Source organism: Aedes albopictus, chromosome 3 (assembly GCF_035046485.1).
Source record: "Aedes albopictus strain Foshan chromosome 3, AalbF5, whole genome shotgun sequence".
NCBI lineage: Eukaryota > Metazoa > Arthropoda > Insecta > Diptera > Culicidae > Aedes > Aedes albopictus.
Genome location: NC_085138.1, coordinates 132,488,715 through 132,513,428, shown reverse-complemented (window position 1 = coordinate 132,513,428; position 24,714 = coordinate 132,488,715). Strand labels below are relative to the sequence as shown.

Here is a 24,714-nt window from a genome sequence, read left to right as displayed (position 1 = left end):
TACTGAATTGCATAAAAATATGAACAAAATTGACGAAGATCTTGAATTTTAGTTAACGCTACTTTTAATCCAAAAACAAAACTGTGTTTTCCTACGAAAAGAAAGAAAATTATTACACATATTACACTCCCATATTACTGCCAAGCTACCCAGTAATTGTTTTTTTACCATGTACAGAAAGGACCTCCGTCAAGCTCCGTCAACGGAATTCTGACAATAAATTACAATATTTCCTTGAGGAAATATCGGCAAGAATTTCTAGAAAAATCCTGGAAAGATTCTCTGCAGAAATCCCGTAAGGAGTAGGTGGAATAATCTTCGAGAGTACTCCCGGAAAAAAATTCAGATAAGACTTCCTAACAAATCCAAAATAAACTCCTAGAAGAATCTCTCCCTGAATAAACCCACTGGAAGAACTCCCTGAGGAATTCCAGAAGGAACTTCTGCGGCAATCCTGGATAAAAAGCTGGAGAGAATACGGAAGGAAATCCTGGTCAAATATCAGAATGAGTTCCTGGAGAAATCATAGAAGGAATTCTTGTAGGGGTTCCAGTAGGAGTTTCTGGTTAAACTCAATAAAAAAACTACAAGAATCCTAGAAGGAACTTTGTCCAGCATTGTAGAGGGAGGATTTCTTGGCAGGAGGAATTTTAGAAGAAACAGCTTGATGCATCTTAGAAGAAACTACTGAAGGAATATCTGGAGAAACTCTTGGACGAATAATGGAATGAATTCCTGGAGAAATTCCAGAAGGCACACCTGAAACAGTTTCGGATGGAATTCCTGGAATAATTGAATGTCTGAGTTAAGCCCGGAAGAAATATCTGAAGAATCCTGAAAGGAGGTTCTGGAGGGATTTCAAAATGAACTTCTGTGTGGGGAAATTCCAGCTTAAATTCCTGGAGGAACGTCTTACTGAAACTCCTGAAAGAAGCCACGAATTCTTGGCCCATCCAAGAAATATTGGCGGAACATTAAAACGAATTTCCTCAGGAATCTCAAAAAGAACTTTCTGGAGGAATCTTCCCAAGTAATTTACTTGACACAGAAGAGTCACGGAGGCACAGGTTTTTGTTTCGCAGAAGGCACTGTGACTTGCTTCTAGCAAGTAAGTATTTATTTGTTAGAAGTAAGTCATAGTTACTTCTGCGCAACATGAACCTGCGCCGCCGTAACTTATCTGTAGCAAGTGTGTTACTTGGGTAATAAGTAGGGATTTCGAAGGAACTCCTGGTTCAATCCTTGAAACGAGAATTCTCAAAAGGAGAAATCCCAGAAGGAACTCCTCGAGAAATCTTAGATGGAGGAGCTCTTGGAACGATGAGTGATTTACTAGGTCCTGATCTTCTTCTTGGTAAGTATCTAGGCACCGTGATAATCTTCACCGATTACACCTGCGGTTGATCAAGCAATAAAGAGTCTTGATGGCAGCGATCTGTCTCAGGCAGTCGACAATGCTGGTTTGCGAATCTGGTTTACCCTTGGGTTTACCTAATTTTGAATAGATAATCTCTTGGACCAGAGACGGCGGGAGTCGTACACCCATCAGAAACAAGACAGATTAGTGTACCAGAGTAGTTATTTTTTCAGACAGAGAGGTAGTTTTTTCCGTTTTGTGTAGTAAAATGGAAATAGATGAACACCAAAAGTTTGACGAAAATTTACAAAAACAATCCTCCAGACAAAGAACAAAACTTTTCTAACCCTTGAAGAAGATTGAATATACAATCGATACGTCAGGCGTAGAAAATATGCTTTAGTTCTGACCGCTTTTAAGCTGAATGCCGAAAAAGTTTGCCGGTACAAACTCCCAGTAGTCGAATGCATCCAGGTATATCCCTTTTGTAACGAATCAGCACGATTGTGCTTTTCATCAATGACAGTTGTATATACTTTTTTCATTTGTTTAGTATTTTTATATGATGTAAATTATTGAAAAAAAAAATGAGCTATTACTTATTCTTTTATTTGTGCAAATAAACTTTTGTTCTAGTTATAAATTCGATTAGCCACAATAAGTTGAACAAGTGAACAAAAACCACAAAACATGAAAAAAATTTGAGTCGCATTTTTTTTTATTTCCGAATTATCTAGGTTAGCAATGCTATAACTTGAAAGATACTGAGTAGTTCTTACAAATGGGGAAGATAAATTATCGTTATGTCAGAAAGTCTAAGAGTTCTAGAGAGTCAAAATTGTGCAATTTCTATGGGAATTTAACTTTTTTTTCTGCGCCGTACTGAAAAGGATATCGTTAATATTCAAAGTTTCCCCCACGCGCGCAAACAGCTTATTGAACTGTATCTGTAACAAACTGTAAACAACAACTCTACGAATTTGGAAAACAATATCATAACGCCGTGTGCAGGGCCAACATATATTTTCAGTGCAAGTCAGATGCAGAGGGTCCAAGGGGGTTTCAGGGGGGTTTCGTTGGTATTTCAAGAAGTTTCAGAAGATTTTCAGGTAGTTTCAGAAACATAACATGGACGTTTTTGAGAGTTTAGGAGGGTCTCAGGTGCGTTACAGGGCGTCCGAGGGGGGTTTTGATAGTATTTCAGGAAGTTTCAGAGGATTTTCTGGTGGTTCCAGAGGCGTTACGGAAGCATTTTCGAGCGTGTCAGAGGGCCCCAGATGCGTTACATGGAGTATGATAGGGTTTGACGGGGTTATCATAGGCATTGCAAGGTGCTTCAGAGGATTTTTAGCAATCTGCAGATGCGTTTCAGAGGTGTAATTGGGAGTTTAGGATTAGGAGGGTTTCATGTGCGTTATAGCACGATCGAGGGGGTTTCATTTTTACATTTTTATTTATGTGTATTTTAACGTAAGCTAATTCTTCACTCAGCAGGTGGGGTTTCAGGGGTTTTTGGTGGCATTTTAGGAAGTTGCAGAAAATTTTCAGTGGGCTTCAGAAGCGTTACCAGGTTACCGGTGACTGAGGGGCTCAGGTGCATTATAAGAGGTCCGTGGGGATTCTAGGTGGTTTTCGGAGGCATATCAAGAAGATTTAGAGTTTTTTAGTGGATTTCGGAAGCGTTACAGCAGCGTTTTCGGAGATATGTCCGTTACAAGGTGTCCGAGGAAGAGGCCGTGCCTCCAGCGCTAATCGGGGAGCTCGAGGCGGAACTGATTCAGGGGTCCGAGAATCTATGACAAAATGTCGAAATGCATAAGATCGAAGGACAAAATGTCGAAGGACAAAAGGTTGAAATGACAAAAGGTGGAATGGGACAAAATGTTGAATAGACAAAAGACAAATTGGAAAATTGAAAAAGTGTTTAAAATGTGACACATAAACGGCAATAAAAATTATGATAAAAATAAATGAACCAGAGATAGAAAATTATTCAACATCTTCAAAAAATCCATTAACGAAAGCTACGAAAGTGTCTACTAAACCAGTAACTTGCAATATTTTATTACCGCATTGCAGTTCGGAATAGATGCCCATAAATGATAGAAAGTAGTTTATTGAATTTAAATGTGAAAAACAATATCACTTGAAAGAAAAGCCTATGGATGGATTTGGAACGCTCATGTGCCGTGAGCGTTCCGAACTTGTTCACCGACTGATCACGCGTATATGTTCATTTTTTTTAACAAAATCCAGAAGACCAATGTATCATGAATCAGTAACCGAAACGTCACATTTTCCTGTACTTCATAGAGACTCATTTTGTCCATACGACCTTTTGTCTTTCGACCTTTTGTTCTTCGACCTTTTGTTCTTCGACCTTTTGTTCTTCGACCTTCTGTCTTTCGATCCTCTGTCCTAAAGTCGAGTCCGAGGTGGTTTCAGGGGCTTTCGGAATCATTTCAGGAAGTTTAAGAGGGGGATAACGGAGGATCTCAAGGGTGTTACAGGAGATTTTGGAGGGGTTCAATGGGGCCTGCTATTTTTGAAAATACATTTGAAGAGCCCAGATGCAAAGGAATGCAAGTGACCATTTTGTCGATTCTGAGCTGATTTTGGATCTGAAAATTGTTTGATATATTCTCCAGATTTCATGCTTTCAGAAACTTTTTTAGATTATTTTTACGATAATTAGAAAAATTACAATATATCGAAGAATTACTGCTCTCAGGTCACAGCAGAGGGATTTCAGAGGCGCTTTAAAAGGTTTCATAAAGTTTCAGGTGGTTTAAGAAGGGATTCAAGACGTTCCTGACTGAATATGCTTTTAGATCCGATGAGAGGATAAAATCGTTTAAGACCAAAATTTAGCCTAAAAATAGAAAGTGCAATAAACGAAAATTTCGAAGTAAACAATCAAAACCCCAAAACTATTTTGCAAGTTTTTATTGATATATTCAGAAACTGAGGTCAAAATTTATCATGCATTAAGTGTTGCACTGTAAAAGTGTGATGTAATGTAATGCAAATATAATCATCATCAGTTTGATTGAAGTTCAGCAAGAAAGCAGTCGCTCAGTGGATATATCTACAGTGTCGGACAAAATAATAAGACCACCGGTCCTATTTCATACAAAATGGCCAAGTTTGACGATATGGTACTCGGTTTCTAGTAATCCGATTTGGCTGAAATTTTGACAGCCGACATGAAATCACGGGAATTTTGATTTGTATTAAATTGATTAAGTTCTGTTCACTACTTTCAATGTTACAGATATACGGTGCGACAAAATTCTAACACCATTTTTTTATGATGGTTATTTGTGGTTAATTAAATACAAATGTCCCTAGGTTTAAATGGCATCCTTAATTTTAGTACTTGTTTATCAATCATCAAGTGTCAGATACTCACATATATCCTTTGGTAATGGCAATCTAAAAGTGGTCCTATTATTTTGTCGTTTCTTAACTTCATAACTTTTGATGTAGTGAACAGAACTCAATCAATTAAATACATATAAAAATTCAAGTAATTCCATGGAGACTGTCAAAATTTCAGCCAAATCGGTTCACTAGAAACCGAGTATTACATCGTCAAACTTGGTCATTTTGTATGAAAAACGGGTGGTGGTCTTATTATTTTGTCCGACACTGTATCTAGTGCTGCCTGCACTATTTGTTCGTCCAAGTTCGTTTGTTTTGTTGTGTTTAGAAAGCTTGAGCTTGAGCTTGATTGACCACCCGTAGATGCTTCTCTAGTATCGCCAGACCCAGCTACACTCACACAAGGAACCAATGAGATTATCTGCCGGGGACTAGCAAACATTTTCAGTGTGTGAGCGCGTTGGTGATCTTCTATTTTTAGGCGACAGGCGCCTGCCACGTCAGGTTGCAGGTCAATGTGGGGAAGGGGAAGGAAGTGCTGATTGCAATCGTTTGTTTCCACATCAAACCGAATATACCTCTGCGTCTGCACAAATTCATGTGGATGTCGGAGTGATGGCGGGATAAGTGTTGGCAAAGGGTTCACACATTGGTGTATGGATGCCAGGTGTAAGGTGATAGAATTGTGTGTTTATTATTATGAAAATATGCGGCACAGATCGCTTGATTGCATAACTCGTAGGCGTTATCTGATAGATTGACACTGTGATCACTAAATTCTACATATGTTGTAGTAAGACTGAGATGGTGTATGGTATACAAACACTATAGACCACCTCACGGCGAAATTCTATCTCTTTCGCTCTTGCAGAGAGTTTGAAAACAACAGGACCAGTACCTGCCAAATTTGACAGGTGTTGGTCCTGTTGTTTTCTAATTTTCCGTAGGAGAGAAGGAGAGCGATTTCTTGATGACGTCACCGTGCAATGGAGTATTATTTTTAGAATTTAAATAAAACTTATAAGTAAAAATGATGAAAACTACGAAAATTCGAAGAAAAAAAATAATTTGTGCTTTTTCCAGACAGTTCGTCTACCTTCGAATATTAGAATAGTTCGTTGTCCTACCGTTCTAGTTTTCAAATTCTAGCTAACAAACAGAAAAGGTCATCCAGCAGGAACCATATTGGCAGTCGTTTAGGTTGGAAATTTTTGCCACATCCAAAAGAAAATGATATGGGTTGTGGCCATTTGGTTCCGGTGAACCCTTTTCCCATATGCCGTCGTCGTCGTCGTCGTTCGGATCCCGTCGCCCATGTCGAGATAGACAGAGGATATCAAATTTTAAACATCACCCCGCAGATAGCCCGGAAAAGGACCAGCAGCACAGAGTGTGATTTCATGTCATCTCGTGCGGGGTAGGTGGCCGTCCGGCCTGTACTGCTGGGGGTTTGTGAAATTATATCTACACTCTGATGGTGCCCGCGTTTATGGCCATCTTGCCATCGCCCATTCCGTCCCTGCTGTGCCGGGCCGAGCCTTGACCCTTGACGACGAGAACCCCTTCTTTATTATGTCGGTCGGTTGGTCGGATACATGGATGGTCCGCCGGGATGAACTCTTCGGATAAAAAGGTCCACCCTTTTGATGTAGGTTTTAGATTGTAATTTTAAATATGTCATGAGATGATATCACACTTGAGATTATCGGACGTGCGACAGCTCGGAGATGGGAACGAGTGTAAATTAAAAAGGTTTGTTTCATTGGACTCGCAAAAGTTGAAGAGAGGTGACTGCATAGTGTTTTGAAGTAGCATTTGTATGCTATCGTTTTATTATTGTACCCCAGTAAGAAATTTTGACAGAATCTCTATGAAAATTTTTATTGAGAACACTAGGCATATCTGCCAAAATTCTGAGAGGAATTTTAAATGTGTATTCTTTAGAAATTTTCTCTCAAAGTTATCCAAACTGATATAATCTGTTTTGTATGCATTATTTATTATACGATTTGATAGGTATTTGATAAATATTTCATGGGTTCTATTGAAAAAAGGGCAAGAATTCTTCTGAGCTCATAATTGCCTATGAATTTCACCAACTATATTTCTTGCGCTACAACTTACCTATTTGAATAAAGATATCCTCAATTTTCAAATGAAAACTTTACCAGCTAGCTTCTGTTGTAACCACGTACAAAACATTTTTACAATGCATACGCTGTGCAATTCAATATCAGCCAAGGAATTCATCGTTATTGAAATAGCAACAGAAACGAATCACGCGGGACGTCAAGCTAGTTTCGTTCCCCAATTCCATGATATCGCACAAGTACCCAGGTAGTTAAAAATTTAATAAAGCAACCTCTTATCAAATCACAATGCAAAAATCCAGAAGCACATGCATGCGAAATCATCATTCTTGAGTGCAAGCAATTCCTTCAGTGAACTAAAAACTTTTCCCTTGCTCACAATGGGAAATTCCGCCTGAAATCATTCACCACTTCTTCGGTTGCTACACTATGGCTCGCTCGAGCTAGGTACTGTCTGTCTGTTGCACGGGGATAGTTACGATGCGAGAATATCTTGTATTCATTCAAACTCCGAACTCGGCTCATCCCAGTATGGGGGGAAAGCGGTATGGAATGTAACGTTGGCGCATTAAGACACATCAATATTTTCTTGATAAGTAGTACATTCTCATCGATTAATAACATTTTGAGCATTCTTTAATAGGGGTTGTACACAAATTATGTCACGCCCTTAGGGGGGAGGGGGGGGGGGGGGTATTGCACAACGTGACAACGCTAACAAAAAAAATTGAGGTCCCATACATGTGACATAGAGGGGTCTCCATATAGCCTAGTGGTTAAGGCTATGGATCGCCAATCCGGAGACGGCGGGTTCGATTCCCGTTCCGGTCGGGAAAATTTTCTCGACTTCCTGGGCATAGAGTATCATTGTACTTGCCTCACAATATACACATTCATGCAATGGCAGGCGAAGAAAGCCCTTCAATTAATAACTGTGGAAGTGCTCAAAGAACACTAAGTTGAAGCGAGGCAGGCCAAGTCCCAGTGGGGACGTAGAGCCATAAAGAAGAAGAAGAAGAAGACATGTGACATAGAGGGGAGGGGGGTTGAAAAAGGTCGATTTTTGCGTGACATAATTTGTGTATCACCCCATACTTGAAAACGCCATGCAATCTTTGACAATCAGCAGCTGCTTACGGATGCACGCAGTACATCGTATAAAGAACTTACTATCGCATTTATATACGGTGGAGGGACAATTTTCATCGCACATGATGATATTTTCTTTAACTTTTCTCGATGTATCTGGTTTGGGTGTGTTTTAAAACACGAATTAACTCCTACATTGTATAACTACATCGTAGTAAACGATATTCTGATGTTTTAATGTGACGAACTTAATTTATTCGCATAAGCGTGCGAGCGAGTTCGAAATCAAATGACTGAAAGAATAAACTCGTTTAAATTAGGGTATCTGGATGCTTCGTTGGCATAGTCCCCTCGTTCGGCCTATCTCAACGTAAACCAAAAACTCAAACAAACACGCATAGCTGGATATTGGAAAAGCTATACGCTAAACAAATGTAACATTTCGTTTCAATTTTAGCACTTTGGAGCATTAGAATTGAATGAAAATGTCACTTTGTTAAGCTTTTGTAGACGCCATGATTCTTCGGCTTAGTGGGTAGCAGGCTTCCCAAAAGTACCGCATCATGATAGCATTTTGATGGCTGTCACGTCACACTCTTATTCCCATGACAGCCTTGTGAATGCATGGTTCATGACAGCCCACAGAATAAAACTCATGCGACCTACAACATCACTGTCGGGAACTGCTCACATCGTCTGCTTTCGCTGTGCGTTCGTTCGCCGATGACAACCTCGGCTCTAGCCCAAACCGTCTCTCGTTGGCTGGACACGAAGTGACGAATATCGCTGCGCTCGGCCCGAGCATTTTTCTTCTGTTGAACGTGTCGAGTATCGTGGTATATCGCATGCTCAAAATTATCGACGCGTTTCATGTATTATGTATTTTTTTTTTCAAATAGAGAATATGTACCAGTAAGTCTTATTCTAGTAGAGTATTTTGCATAGCATTATTTTTTATTGGCATGTGAAATGCACTGCCATGTTTTCAATATAAAAGATAGTTTAATCTCGTATCAGTGGTATATTTTAGCCAGATTACAATTTTGAAAAATGCTGGCATAAACTTCTTTCCACCCCTGGGGCATCTTGTGAAAGGCATATCATGTTTGTAAAAAAAAAAACAATTATTGAGCACATATTTTGTGAATATCTTTTAGCGTTAAGCCATGTGCTTCCGTGACAGCTTATGACACCCTTTACGCGACAGCCGGCTTGGTTAGCCGAAGATTGTCATCGCCATGCGGCCAACAATACTCACGACGTTTCCCACTCGGCTCTATACGACTCGAGTATGCAACTGTCAGGCAAGCAGCCGAAGCAGCGGCTGTTTCAATATATCTTTCGCTCATGCGTGTGCGTGCTGTTGGCGATACATTTCTCACTGATGGTGTTGCATACGGTAACGAGAGATGGTCTGCACACATAAGAGAGTGTCGGTTCAGCCTTGCGCGGGCTGTTGCGAGAAGGATGTACATTTGGAAAGCCTGGTGGGTAGTCTATACACATGATCATAAATGGCATGGTTCTGGAACATTTCGAATTGACTTTTCGATAACTGAACATTTGATGCGACGGGCAAAGACGCTATTTTGAAGTTGTGTATTTGTTTTCAACGAATAATAACTATTTTACAAATTGAATGTGGGCCGAATATTGAGGATATTTTTCTCACTATGTACCCAAATCTTGGCCCATCAGTAAAGTGACGTCAAAAACACCGATAAAGTGACGTCATAACATTGTTTGCGTAAGAACCACAAAGAACGAACAGAAAAAAAGATTTTGTGTGCGGTGACTGTAAAAATATAACACAATATAGGGTTGCGTTGTTTTCGTTACTAAATTAAGAAAGAACTTTAGTTTATGTGATTTATTTATAGTTTTTTGAAAATTTGGCTCCGAAAATGTAATTTAAAGGTAGGATTGGTAAACAAACAGAGATAATTCTTCAGCAGAAATTTTGAAAAATAAGATAATTAGTGGTTCTAGTGAGTAGAAAGCAATAGGCCAATTGTTGTACCATAGACCAACGTTACATACCATCGCATCCAATCTTTTCAACGTAATTAAGTAAATTCTTGAATATTTACGTTAGTTTACTTCCAATTGGTGAAACATACATTGCCTAGAGTGTCTTATAGGGTCAACATATTATTTCTAGTGCTAGTAATTCATGAGTTATGGTCCAAATTGTCAAGGCGGCTTGCAAATTAGGCCAAGGAATGGTACATATACCCTATCACACAAGAATTAGGCAGGACAAATCTCATTTTCTTCTTTTGTTACTTTGCTCGTATACTCGTCAAGGGATGGGATGATATATAATAAATGTATGTGATAAAATTTCCCAAACAAATAGGCAAAATCATGAAACTCATCGGATTTGTTAAGAAATTTTCTCGGCGGCTCAAATTTCACTCATAAATTTTCAAATTTCTTGAATAATTTATTTGTGCCCCCCTACCCTCAAAATGTCAAATTGCGACCAAAATTTTCCGAGGGGGGGGGGGGGGGTATCGAAATTTGAAAATGGTGTCATCGAGATTTCTTAAAGTTTTTCACTCAGTAGCCAGTTTTTCAGGTTAGAGAATGTTTGTTCACTTCCAGTATGAGAATACGTTTTTTTATGAAAAAGTGTGGGTTTTTGAAGAAACTTCTTCAATTTTATTTTTTAAAACACTAGTATAGCTATCTTTAGAAATTCCTCTTGGGATTCCTTTTGGAATTTCTCCAAAGAAACTCCTTCTTTCTTTTTTTATATGCGGCTGTTATTCAAACATTGATATCGAAATTCCTCTAGCGCATAGGTTCCCAAACTTTTTAGGTGCGCGACCCCCTTTTGCCAGTAGGCGTGCTTTCGGCGACCCACCAAATGAATTCCATCATCTGTTGTCTGTTACAGTAAATTATGCAATTGTTCCTCGCGACCCCCTGGAGAAAGGCCAGCGACCCCCCTGGGGGGTCTCGACCCACAGTTTGGGAAACCATGCTCTAGCGATTCATCTGAAATACGAATTTTCCACAAATTACTCGAAGAACACTTTTGGAAACCTTGCATGTATAAGTACAGAAATTCCTCCATTAATTATTTCAGAAATTCCACTTAGTTAACTGTTATGCTACAAAAGTTACGCCTTTTGGACGCTGTTTTCAGGGATTTCTATGGAAAATATTTAAAAAGTTTTTCAAAATTTTTCCAGGGGTTCTTAGAAAAATCTAGGAGATTTTATTTGGAATTTTAACTAATGCTAATTCTTGACCTTAGGCCAACAACCTACTGTCTCCGAAACCCAAAAAAATGTTACTGAAACCGAAAATGAAAGATTACGAACTGATTCAACGGCAACGACTTTTAGCGCGAAACAACGGACAAAAATTAAAACTTGGAATGTATTAACCCTAGCCCAGCAGGGTAAACTGGCACAACTAGTCAATGAGGCATGTCGTATGAAGCTTGAGATCTTAGGACTGAGCGAAGTCCGTTGGCCGAACTTTGGAGAACACAGATTGGCGTCGGGTCAAATTCTGCTATACTCTGGCCTACGAGGTGAACACGCTCCTCGCCACCGTGGAGTTGGTTTCCTGTTCAGCGCTCACGCCCACGCTGCGCTCATGAAGTGGGAACCTATTAATGAGAGGATAATTGTAGCCAGATTCAGAACACGGGTTCGAAACCTTACCATGATCCAATGTTACGCGCCAACCGATGCTGCCGCATTGCAAGATAAAGAGAACTTTTACAGTCTACTGAATGTTGTCGTGGACAAGACTCCGAAAGGTGATATCAGGATCCTCATGGGCGACTTCAACGCGAAGGTTGGTTCCGACAACTCGGACTATGAGCACGTCATGGGACGCCATGGTCTCGGAGAAATGAGCGAAAACGGAGAGCTGTTTGCAGGGTTTGGTGGCAACTATGATTTGGTGATTGGGGGATCGCTCTTTCCTCATCGACCAGTGCACAAAGTGACATGGGTTTCCCATGATGGCGTCACGGAAAACCAAATCGACCACATCTGCATCTGCCGAAAATGGAGATGGAGCCTTCTTGATGTGCGGAACAAACGTAGCGCCGACATAGCGGCGAGATCCGACTGCGCATGGCCAGGATTCAGCGACAGGAGGAGAAAATCGGACGCCGGTTCAACACACGCCGACTGGAAGACGCTGCGGTGAAAAGGTCCTCCGCCGAGGAGCTAGAGAACCGTGCTGCAAATATTCCAGAAGGTGGAAGCGTGGAAGATCAATGGAGCGCCATTAAGAACGCCTTCATTGCCTCCGGCGAGAATAATTTGGCTGAGCTACGCACCCTGGAGGAAGATAGAGGAGCGCAGGAACGCCAAAGTCACGATAGAGCGAGCGAAAATACGAGGAGCCAAAGCCGTAGCCCGTCAGCGCTATTTGGCTCTCGGGAAGGAAGTGAAACGCTCATGTACACGGGACAAAAGAGCGTGGGCAGACTCCCTAGCCGACGAAGGCGAGAAAGCCGCAAACACAGGCGACATTCGTCTCCTCTACGATGTCTCACGCCGCCTTAGTGGGACCAAGATGAATGCTACGATGCCCGTGAAAGACACGTCTGGACAGTTACTGGGCCGGTCAGTGGCTGACCAGCTGAAACGCTGATTCGAGCACTTTGGAAACCTTTTTCAAGTGTCGGTCACGCCATCAACACCTCAGCATGATCCGCCAAGTGTTCGGCGCACTATCCGTGTCAACATCGAAGCTCCATCAGTGCAGGAGATAGAAACAGCCATCCGTAGCATGAAATCGAACAGAGCCCCAGGGGTCTTTTTTTTTTTTTTTTTTTTACTTAATCATTTATTTGAGGCTCATGCGCCAACAGGCATAACGGAGCCGAATTCAATTAAAACTTTTTACAATTTAATGTTTTTGACTTATAAACTATGTTAGTTTTGGGGAACCGTAAAACTCGCGGTTTGGTCGAGGTTAGGGGGAACAAAAATATTTGAGGAAAGGATAGGATGATAGAGGCTTTTCGTTGACACTTGGCAGCATGCTGTGGCGTATTGCTGCTGGTCAAACGTAGAGTGGACGAACAACCTGTAACGATACAAACAAACGATTTTCGAAGGGATGCGAGGTGGACAAGTGGAGCAACAAGACTGGGATATCAAATAAAGACACGAGGTGGACAAGTGGAACAACAAGTCGGGGGTATCATACAAAGACTTCAGCTTGTTTTAGAAAGTCGTACACAAGCTTCATGTACTCAAGATCAAGTCTACCCAACACATCTCTAATGTCTTCCTTTTCTGGTTTTCCTCGGGCCCTGAGGGATGCACATAAATCGGATCTGGCAATACCGTATTCTGGGCATTCCCACACAACATGGTTGATATCTTGATAGCCTGCACCACAGCTACAGCGATTGCTGTCTGTGAGCCCTATTCGATAGAAATGCGAGCCCAGAGAGTAGTGATTGGACATAAGTCGACACATTATCTTGATAAAATCTCGACCTACGTCCAACCCCTTGAACCATGACGTCTTCGATACCTGTGGGAGAATTGAATGCAACCACCTGCCCAATTCCCCTGCATCCCATTTTTGTTGCCAACTGACCAAGGCATGCTGACGAGCAATTGAAAAAAATTCATTGAAGGCGATATGACGATCATAAATATCGCCTTCTATAGCGCCCACCTTGGCGAGCAAGTCCGCTTTCTCATTGCCCGGGATCGAGCAATGCGAAGGGACCCAAACCAAGGTGATATTATATGCTTGATTCGATAAAGCACTCAGACTTGATCGAATTTCGCTTAGGAAATACGTGGAGTGCTTCACCGGCCTCATTGAACGAATAGCCTCAATTGAACTGAGACTATCCGTAAAAATGAAATATTGATCAGAGGGAAGAGAGGCAATTCGCTCTAATGCGTAGTGTATAGCCGCCAATTCTGCGACATATACTGAGCAAGGACTTTGAAGTTTATGGGCGGCGCTATGAAGCTCATTAAATACACCAAATCCAGTGGAATCATTTGTTTTTGAGCCGTCAGTGAAAAATCTCCTGTCGCAACTGACATGACCAAACTTGCTTGCAAAAATTTTTGGGATGTGCTCCGATCGGAGCGGATCTGGGATTCCACGGATTTCTTGCTTCATGGTCAGATCAAAACCTATAGTGGAATTGGAGAAGTCTGGGAAGCAATCGCGGTTGAGAACATTCAAGGAAGGGTTAACCTCCAGAGTCATGTACGAGTAGTACACTGTCATAAATTTTGTTTGATGAAGTCGTTCGATTAGCTTTTCAAAATTTTCAATTACCAATGGATTCAGCACCTCACAGCGGATGAGGAACCTTAGCGACAATTCCACGAAACGATCTGATAAAGGGAGTACTGCTGCTAGTACCTCCAAACTCATTGTGTGCGTCGAGTTCATGCAGCCTAACGCGATCCGAAGACAACGATACTGAATACGCTCAAGCTTCAGGATGTGTGTTTTCGCGGCGGACTGAAAGCAAAAGCTACCGTATTCGAGAACCGATAGTATCGTTGTTCGATAAAGCTTTATCAGATCTTCCGGGTGGGCTCCCCACCATGTTCCGGTAAGTGTACGCATGAAGTTGATTCGTTGTTGGCACTTCTGATACAGATAATTAATGTGCTTTCCCCAGGTACCTTTAGAGTCGAACCAGACCCCTAGATACATATGCGAAAGAGCTTGAGTGAGTTCCTTACCCAAAAATTGAAGCTCTAGATCTGCTGGATCACGCTTCCTAGAAAAGACAACTAACTCAGATTTCTCCGGGGAGAATTCGATACCCAGCTTTACAGCCCAAGCAGACAAATTGTCCAGAGTATCTTGCAATGGTCCTTGCAGATCTTCCGCCTCTGGTCCGGTGACAGAAACCACGGCGTCGTCCGCAAGCTGTCGTAGCGTGCAATTTTCCACGAGACATTCGTCAATGTCTCTGACGTAAAAGTTGTAAAGAAGGGGGCTTAAGCATGAGCCCTGGGGGAGACCCATGTAACTAATTCGTGAAGTTGCCGAGGTTCCATGAGAGAAAAACATGTGCTTCTCAGACAACAAATTGTACAAGTAGTTGTTTAAAATCAGAGAAAGTCCACACTCGTGGAGTTTGTCTGAAAGGACATCAACGCAAACTGCATCAAAAGCCCCCTTAATATCCAAGAATACGGAGCCCATTTGCTCTTTTTGAGCGTAGGCCAGTTGAATCTCTGAAGAAAGCAGCGCCAGACAATCGCTCGTTCCCTTGCACCTGCGGAAACCAAATTGAGTATCTGATAGAAGGCCGTTCGATTCAACCCATTTGTCGAGCCGATGGAGAATCATCTTCTCTAGCAGCTTCCGTAAGCACGACAACATCGCGATAGGACGGTACGAGTTGTGATCCGACGCGGGCTTTCCGGGCTTTTGGATGGCAATAACCCTCACTCGTCTCCAGTCATCCGGAACAGTGTTGCTCTCCAAGAATAGATTGAATAAATTCAACAAGCGCCTCTTTGCGACGTCTGGGAGGCTTTTAAGCAAGTTGAACTTTATTCTATCCATTCCTGGGGCAGAGTTGTTACATGACAGAAGCGCGAGTGAGAACTCTAACATCGAAAAAGGTGAATCCATCGCATTCCTTTCGGGTGGATAACGACGAATATTCGATTGCACTTGGACCGAATCCGGACAGACTTTCTTTGCGAATTCGAAAATCCATCGAGGCGAGCTTTCTCGATCCTCATTAATCGATACCGCGTTGCGCATTCTTCTTCCTACCGTCCAGAGAGTTCGCATTGACGTCTCCCGCGATAAGCCGTTGACGAAATTCCTCCAATAACCACGTTTTTTCGCCTTTACGAGGTTCTTGAATATCTCGTCAAGAGAGGAATACCGCTCGTAGTTCTCCCGTGTACCGCGCTTCCGATATTTTTTAAACGCGGCGGATCTTTCACGATAGGCTCCGGTACATTCTTCATCCCACCACAGTGTGGGGGATCTTCGACGTATCGAAGTTCCCGGAACCGGTCTACGCTGCGCTTTGAGAGCACTATCGACGATTAACCCAGACAGAAACTGGTATTCTTCCTGCGGTGGAAGAACATCAACCGACTGCTCGCCTTCGGAGACCAACTCAGCATACTTACCCCAGTCAATATGCTTCGTGAGGTCATACGCGACGTCGATCTGGCGAGCCTGACACGAATTGGTAACTGAAATTTTGATTGGCAGATGATCACTACCATGGGGATCCTGAATTACATTCCACGTGCAATCCAATGATAGTGAATTCGAACATATTGAGAGGTCTAACATGCTTGGAGGATCTGGAGGTTTAATTCGCGTTGCTTCCCCGGAGTTCAAAATTGTCAAATTGAAATAGTCGCAGAGGTCATATATCAGGGTTGCGCGATTGTCGTCCTTCGGAGACCCCCAGGCTGTTCCGTGTGCATTAAAATCTCCTAGGATCAACCAAGGCGCAGGCATAGCAGAGCATATTTCCGCAAGATCTCTTCGAGATACTCTAGCACTGGGCGGTATGTACACACTGGCTATACTGAAACTTTTACCTTGTATAGTAACATGACATGCAACTATTTCAGTGTCGTTCATCGGGGGGAAATCAATTCTATAAAAGGAATGGAGCTTTTTGATCCCCAAGATCACCCCTCCATATCCATCCCCTCGATCACAACGAATAATATTAAAATCGTGGAAAGAGACATCTTTATCGGAAGTTAGCCATGTTTCACTAAGGGCGAATATGTCACAGCATGTGTTGTGGACTAAAAATTTGAACGCATCCATATTTCTAATTAAGCTTCTACAATTCCACTGTAGGACTTCAATCATACCTCCGACCTCACTGGACAAATTAGCCATCGAAAGATATGATAGATTCAAGAATCGGCCATGTTGAAGTCAGTTGCTTCAGAAGAGGTCTCACAAAAGGAAGTGCCATGGTTATCAAACTTCTTATAGCTGGAGAAATTTTAAACGTTTCGAAGATGATATCCACTAACCCAGAGAGAGTCAGTTTTCCGGAAGCGTCGACTGGATTCTGTCGATGTTCCTGATGACGATTTTGTTGGTTTTCTGGGCGAAAAACTGGGGCAACTGGGGTTTTAGATGCACCCGGAAGTAACGGAAAGTCTCCAGACGAAAATTTAAAGCCTGGAGGTGGTACCTTTTTGGTACTTCCGCTACTACTTGATTTTGCCAGAGGGATTCGCTGAGCAGGTTGAGTAACGGGAGCGTTTTGAGAAGCTTGCTGTTGCATGTGCCGTTTTGCAACAGCTCGCTTCCTTTTTGTTCCTGTTTCAATTATTTGGTACTCCTCGCCTCCCTCACAGTCAGAGCCTTGATCATCTGCCGGCAGGGATGCGAAGATGTTGTTACTAGTAGTAGGATGGGCTGATGAAACAGCAACCGGAGCGATCTTTTTCAACATTTCTGCGTAAGATCGCCTCGATCGCTGTTTTAGAGAGTGTATATTACGTTTCTCCCGCTCTACGTACTTCGGGCATGCACTGAGCTCATGGGGTGGAGATTCGCCACAAGTGGCACATTTTGGCTCCATATTGCAGGAGCCCTCCGCATGTTGTTCACCGCACATACTGCAACGTGGTTTGTTGCTACAGTAAAGTGCGGTGTGGCCCAACTGCTGGCATTTAGCGCAGTGCATTACCTTCGGTTCGTAGAGACGAACAGGTAGTCGAAGGAGCCCAATCACGAGAACGCTCGGTAAAGCGGAGCCGGAAAAGGTCACCCGGTAAGAGTTGGACGACGTTTTTGTGCCGTCAGGATGTGCCTTGTTCATTTGTACGGCATCAAGTACCGGAACTAGCGGGACGGCACGATTTTTAAACCCGCCAGCTCCAGTCATGATGGTGGCACAAGTTAAATTATCTTCGGTGACCACTCCGTAACACTCTACCTCGTGACTAGGAAGATAAGTTCTGTACTCCCGCAAAAAAAGCTCAAAGGCAACAATCCTGTTCGCTTCTTCACGATCACTAACAGTGACACGCAATTTATCGCGGCTGGGTGAGTCTATCTCAAGGATGCTTCGAAACGATTTTGCCAGATCTTTTTCGATTTGTAATTTATTTAACTTTTTTCCATTCGGTTTGGGCCGAAAGAAAACCAGAAAGGGGCCCTTAGATCCGGGTGGGTAAACTTTCGGGCGGGGGCTCGCCAGGTTAGGAGATGATCCAGGGGTAGATGAGAATACAGGGGGTTGAGATGAATTGCCAGGCGGACAAAAATTTGTAACCAAGAGATTTTTCACCATGGGCTGAGACCGTGTTTCATTCACCAAAGAACTAATTGGAACAATTCCGGAAGAAACAGCACAACGGAGTACTTGAGAAACCCCTGGATTATTTTGATTATCGCCAGTCTCCATGGTATCAGAGTTCTGAGTTTGCACTATTGAGTTAGTGGACAAACCAGGGACCGTCTCGTCATCGGATGAAATTACGAGATCCGACGAACCCCCATCGGTGTCATTTGTTTCCATGCGGGCCTACTTTATTCTTCCGCAGGGAAACAAGTAATGGAATCAACTAAGCTGAGTATGAACTACAACCAATAAAAGAACAAACCTAACCGAAACCAGATGTTGTAAAACAATATCAACCGGGAAAAAACGAAAGAAAAAAAAAGAAGGAAAGGGATAGCAACTAAAAAAAAAGCCAGTTCAAATACGTACTTAAATACTAATATAAGAAAATATAAAAAAAAGAAAAAAAAAATAAAGAAAGAGAAGGATAGCAACTAAAAAAAAAAAAAAAAACAAGCACTAATTCGAAGACGTGGTTCTACCTGAATTCATCCAGTAGCCCTACGTCGAGAAACAACCAAGTCAAGAAAAAGCGAAAATAAATCCAAAGAAAAAGGTTTTTGAACCACTGTGATAAGAGTGCGGCGAAGCAAAAAGGAGTCAAACCAAAAAAATACCCATGACAGCTGCTGTAAATCGGGGAATAAGGGATATAAGAAGAAAAAAAAATATGAAGAAAAAGGATAGCAACTAAAAAAAAAAACCAATTCAAATGGGTTACTTAAATACTATATTAGTATGAGAAAATATTAAAAAAAAACAAAAAAAAAAAAAAACAAAGAAAAAGGAGGATAGCAACTCAAAAAAATATATGTACAAAAAAAAAATGTGATGAAAATGGTCCGTGAAATCCGTACTACAGTCGGAACTACTGTACCATCGAAAATTAAATTATCACGGCGAGCTAGGCGGTGGACTGGGGAACAATAGCGCGGCAGAAAAGAAACAAAATACGCAACTTATCTGTTCACAGCCGATGTGTACCTATATGTAGATAGGTGCTTGTTGGTGACCGCTGTCGTCGACCTTTACGCTTTGTCGTTACCGGCGTTGTCGTCGTCGTCGTCGTCGTCGTCGTCGTCGTCGTGTGTCGTATGGATGCGGTTTGATGCAGGCACGGTTTTGGCTTCGGTGAATGAATCCCTCGATGCCTTCTCGTTGATGCGTGGGGCTAGGCCAGGGCTAGCGCTTCCAAGTGTGGAACCCGATTTGCTTCTGATGAGAAACTTCGATCTCGACTTCGATAGGAAACCGTTTGATATAAAAAACTCCACGCTTTGATGCGTGGAGAAAAAACTCTACCGAATCGCGAAACTGAAGGAGCACGGGAAAGTACAACTGTCTCGTTATAGTGCACGACGAGGAATGAGCCCCAGGGGTCGATCGCATATCAGCTGAGATGGTCAAAGCTGACCTCGTAGTATCCGCACAACTACTGCATCAATTATTCTGCAACATATGGGAAACCGCGATATTTCCGGCCGACTGGATGCAAGGCGTCCTAGTAAAGGTACCCAAAAAGGGTGACCTGGCTGTATGCGATAATTGGCAGAGCATCGTGTTACTGTGTATCGTTCTCAAAGTCCTCTGCAAAGTGATCCTTAACCAGATACAGGAGAAGATTCACGCAACTCTCCGACGGCAACAAGCAGGATTCCGTGCCGGACGATCCTGCGTGGACCATATTGTCACGTTCCGTATCATTCTGGAGCAAATCAATATTTTCCAATAGTCTCTCTACCTGATGTTCATTGATTACGAAAAAGCTTTCGACCGTCTCAATCACGGAAACATGTGGGAAGCCCTCAGGCGCAAGGGTGTCCCTGAGAAAATCATCGGCCTCATTGAAGCACAGTACAGAGCATTTTCGTGCAGAGTACTGCACAACGGTGTTTTGTCCGATCCCATCCGGGTCGTGTCGTTGCTGGAGTGAGGCAAGGATGTATGCTACACCGCTACTGTTCCTCATCGTAATCGACGAGATTTTGGTAGGTGCGATTGACCGTGAACCAAATCGTGGATTGCTGTGGCAACCCATTACTATGGAGCACCTAAATGACTTCGAACTGGCTGATGACGTTGCTCTCCTAGCTCAACGGCGCTCTGATATGCAGAGCAAGCTCGATGATCTTGCCAATCGCTCCTCAGCGGCAGGTCTTACCATTAACGTCAACAAGACCAAATCGTTGGATGTAAACACGGTCAACCCTTCCAGCTTTATGGTAGCTGGGCAATCAGTGGAGAATTTTGAAAGCTTCCAATATCTTGGTAGCCAAATGGCGGCCGATGGCGGCACCAAGATCAACATAGGTGCACGGATCAAGAAGGCGAGGGCTGCTTTTGCGTGTTAAAGAAATGTATGGAAAAGCAACCAGATTAGTCGGCGCACCAAAATCCGAATTTTTAACTCGAATGTGAAATCTGTGCTGCTATACGCTAGTGAAACCTGGTGTGTATCAAAGGAGAACACTCAACGGCTCCAGGTCTTCATCAATAGATGCCTGCGGTATATAATTCGTGCATGGTGGCCTCACAACTGAATCTCCAACGTGGAGCTCCATCGTTGTTGAAACTCAGTTTCAACGGGAACGGTTTCCAAAATGTTATTCTCCGGCCGAAGGCAAATAAAACTCAAGCAATTCAGTATTGGAGAATATAATTTCCTGGAGGCGAATGCAAAAAGTGTTTATGATAAATTCAAACTGAGTTCATACTTAATATTAAGTGCTACGTATCTACTGTTATGTAGACCTCTGATTATCATTTGGTGTAGCTATAGATATAAGTTTGGTTTATATATAACATCATGATTTTGACTTACGTTTAGTCCCTTTACTAGGTATCTGTTCACGATTCTAACGGTTCGTCGGCCTAGTTATGCACACAAATAGTTTCTAATAGTGAAAAATAACACTTAAGCATTTAAATGGGAGTGGGTTTGATTTGCTTACCGGATAGCGCTTATGCTGATGCGTTTTCCTAGCTTCGCACCGAAGGTGAATTATGCTGATTCGCACGATTGTGGCGTATGATTTACCAATCCGACCAACAGGCCACTAGCACAGCCACGAATGGAGATGTAACCTGTATGATAGCAGCGTAATGTAATTACCTATCCACGGTATTAAATAGTTAAACATTACCGATGATTCAGTAGAGTTTACCGAACGTTCGGTAATTTTTTGACGAGCTTCGGTAATATGTTGCTGAACATTCGGTAATCTGAACTTTTACCGAAAATAGAACAGCTGAATACGGTAATTTATTTTAAGTGTGTGTTGCTTACCAATTTGTGTAATCTAGTATTGGGCACTGATAATAACACTTAACTATAATAATTACACTATTTTTGTGGGTTGTTTTGTACCTAATAAACTACAATCTTGGTAATAATTCTCGAGCACATGCGATCCAACTGCGATATCGTTGTATTGTCTCGGGATTGTTTTGGTTCTGTTCGTTTTACTCTTATCGGTGTAGGGTTACTTACCAAATCGTTGGTAGTAGGATGGATAGTTACCACTCATCGACAGCAGCGGCGTATGCAGGTAATAATGGAAGGTGCGCTAGTCGCGTTGCGGTCAACACTCCCCCAGGTAGGACGCCTGAAGGCTGGCTTACTTGTTGTCGCACCCAACATCCAATACTGCTAGCTTCGTCACTGGGCGATCGTATACTCCATTCGATATCCTTACCGTTGCAGACCGGACTTGACCATCCGTGCTGACCTTTGTCCCGATGATCTTGCCCTTCGGCCAGCAGTTACGTGGCATCTTTGGGTCGGCAATGACTACCACGTCGCCTATGGCAATCGGTTTGGATCTATGAAACCACTTGGTTCTTCTAGTGATCTCGGGCAGGTAATCCGTTATCCAACGTTTCCAAAATTGGTTTGCGAGGCACTGTGACGTAATCCAGTTTTGACGGAGATGCGCTCCGCTGTCGTCCAGTTGGCTGAGGGGCTTTGTTCCGTTTGAAGATCCCAGTAAAAAATGATTCGGTGTCAGTGCAGGTGCCGAATCCTCATCTATTGGCACATGGGATAAGGGTCGCGAATTGACAGTGTTCTCAACTTCAATAAGCAAATTGCGGAACACTTCGTCGGAGGGTATTCTAGATGAACATACAACCATCAAATTGTTCTTTATAGTGCGAATCAACCGCTCCCAACTACCGCCCATGTGCGGAGCGAGAGGTGGGTTGAAGACCCATTCGATGCCAGATTTAGCAAATTCTTCCATATACTCGAGTTCGTTGATAGTTTCGTTGGTCTGAAGCAGTTCTCGATTTGTACCCACGAAATTAGTACCACGGTCGCTGTAGACCTTTTGAGGGGTACCACGTCGTGCCATGAAATTCCGGAGAGCCATGATACAGGAACTCGTGCTGAGAGAGTGCACGACTTCGAGGTGAATGGCCCGGACGGTGAGGCAAGTCACTATCATTCCCCATCGCTTTTCCACTCTTCTGCCGACAGTGACTTCAATCGGCCCGAAATAGTCGATCCCTGCGTGCGTGAATGGTCGTGTGAAAGCTGCTAGACGAGCGGGTGGAAGGTCGGCCATGTACGGGGGGGTGGGTGCTACCTGATGGTTCTTGCATCTTTGGCAATTTCTTCGTACTTGCTGATAACAGGCGCGTAGTTGGGAAATGTGAAACTTTTGGCGGATCTCGTTGATAACAGTTTCATGGTTTTGATGGGGGTATTTTTTATGGTAATATGCTACGATCAGGCTGGTGGTGTGGTGTTTTCGAAAGAGAATAATTGGATTTTTGGCGTCATCTGTAGCATAATGGCAAGCAGCGATGCGTGTCCGCATTCGGAGGATTCCATTACTGTCCAACCTTGGTGTCAATCGATATAGTGGACTAGTCTTTGGAATGTTGTTTGTTAGCGACTCAGGTTCTTCTGGCAGTTTTTGCAGAACCATTATCTCGTCGGGATACGATTCACTTTGAGCGAGGCGTATTAGTGAGCGCTCGGCATTGCAAAGCTCGTTCGCTGCAAGGGGGCCTGTGGCTGTAGGTTTTTCCATGCGCTTTTGACGACAATTATAGGCGAATCTGTGGACGAATGCGGTAACTCTGAGTAATCTTTCCCAGCTAGAAAAGTCGTTGACGCAGATAACCGATTCCGTTCGAACGTGGTGTACCAGCAGAGTAGAGCGCAGCTCGTTTTCGGTGGAATCTTTCCGATTGGGCAATGCCGGCCAGTCTGTCTCAGTGCGCCAGAGGAAATTGGCGCCTTTGAACCATCTGCTTTCGGATGATAATTCAGGTGGACTGCTCCACTTTGTTGCGTCGTCAGCGGGGTTCTGCTTCCCTGGTACTCATCGCCACTCGTGTTGTTCGGATAATTCGAGTATTTCGCTGATCCGGTGGCCAACGTATTGACTGTAACGACGGTGGTCCGAATTAATCCAGCAAAGGACATCTCTGGAATCGGACCAAAACAGCTTCCTTTGGAACTGGATCGTGAGCGATTCTTCGACAGTGTGAGCCAGACGGGCGCCGATTAGAGCAGCTTCGAGTTCCAATCGTGGTATCGACGTGAATTTGAGTGGTGCAACCCTGCATTTCGCAGCGACGATAGAGCAAAAGATGGTTTCGCCTTTCAAGAAACGTAGATAGCAAACGGCGGCTGTGCCGTTCTCACTGGCATCTACCATCGTGTGGAGCTGAATTTCGTCAATTTCACGCACAAGGTACTGGGAATTGTAACATCTGGGTATCCGTACGTGTTCTACCAGTGGAAGAACCTTCAGCCATGTAAGCCATTTATCGTAGGCGTCGCTGTCGATGTCCTCATTCCATTGTACACCGGATCGCCAGATTTGCTGGAGCAGAATTTTCAAATAAGATAGGAAGTGAGAAATCAATCCCAGTGGATCGAAAATGGTCATCAGCACTCTGAGAACCTCCCGTTTTGTTGGGCGTCTTTGACCTCCTAGTAAGGCCGGATCGTAACGGTTCCATCCAATCTTATACGTGAATACGTCATCTGTAGTGTTCCACCACATGCCCAGAACCTTTTCCGTAGCTAGTTCTGATGCCAGGTCCAGACACTTTTCGTTTACATCAGTTCCCTGCAGCGCTTCCAAAACTATCGTTGAGTTGCTGATCCAGTTTCTTATCTCGAACCCGCCTCGACCGTGGACGTATTTCACGTCTTCAGCTAACTTGATGGCTTGCTCGTCGGTGTCAACACTAAGAAGCATATCGTCGACGTAGTGGGACTTTGTGATGACCTGGTGCGCAGCTGGATACTCTACCTTGAAGCGGTCATCGTTAATATTCTTTACGAACTGTGCGGTGCTAGGGGAGCAGCATGCTCCGAATGTCATCACTTGCATGGCATACACTTCAATTTCTTCACGGTCGTTCATCCAGTTGAAACACTGGCAGAGTTGGTCATCTGCTCGAATCAGTACCTGGTGAAACATCTCACGAATATCGCCGGTAAGAGCGAT

General features: G+C 43.1%; 1 protein-coding gene across 1 annotated transcript; it reads right to left on the bottom strand.

Annotated features, from left to right (window-relative positions):
* Positions 1–21,861: 21,861 nt before the first annotated feature.
* On the bottom strand, positions 21,862–22,809 carry LOC134290362 (uncharacterized). The gene has a single exon (XM_062857483.1). The coding sequence runs from the start codon at positions 22,807–22,809 to the stop codon at positions 21,862–21,864; it is 948 nt and encodes a 315-aa protein (XP_062713467.1).
* Between the last annotated feature and the right edge of the window lie 1,905 nt (positions 22,810–24,714).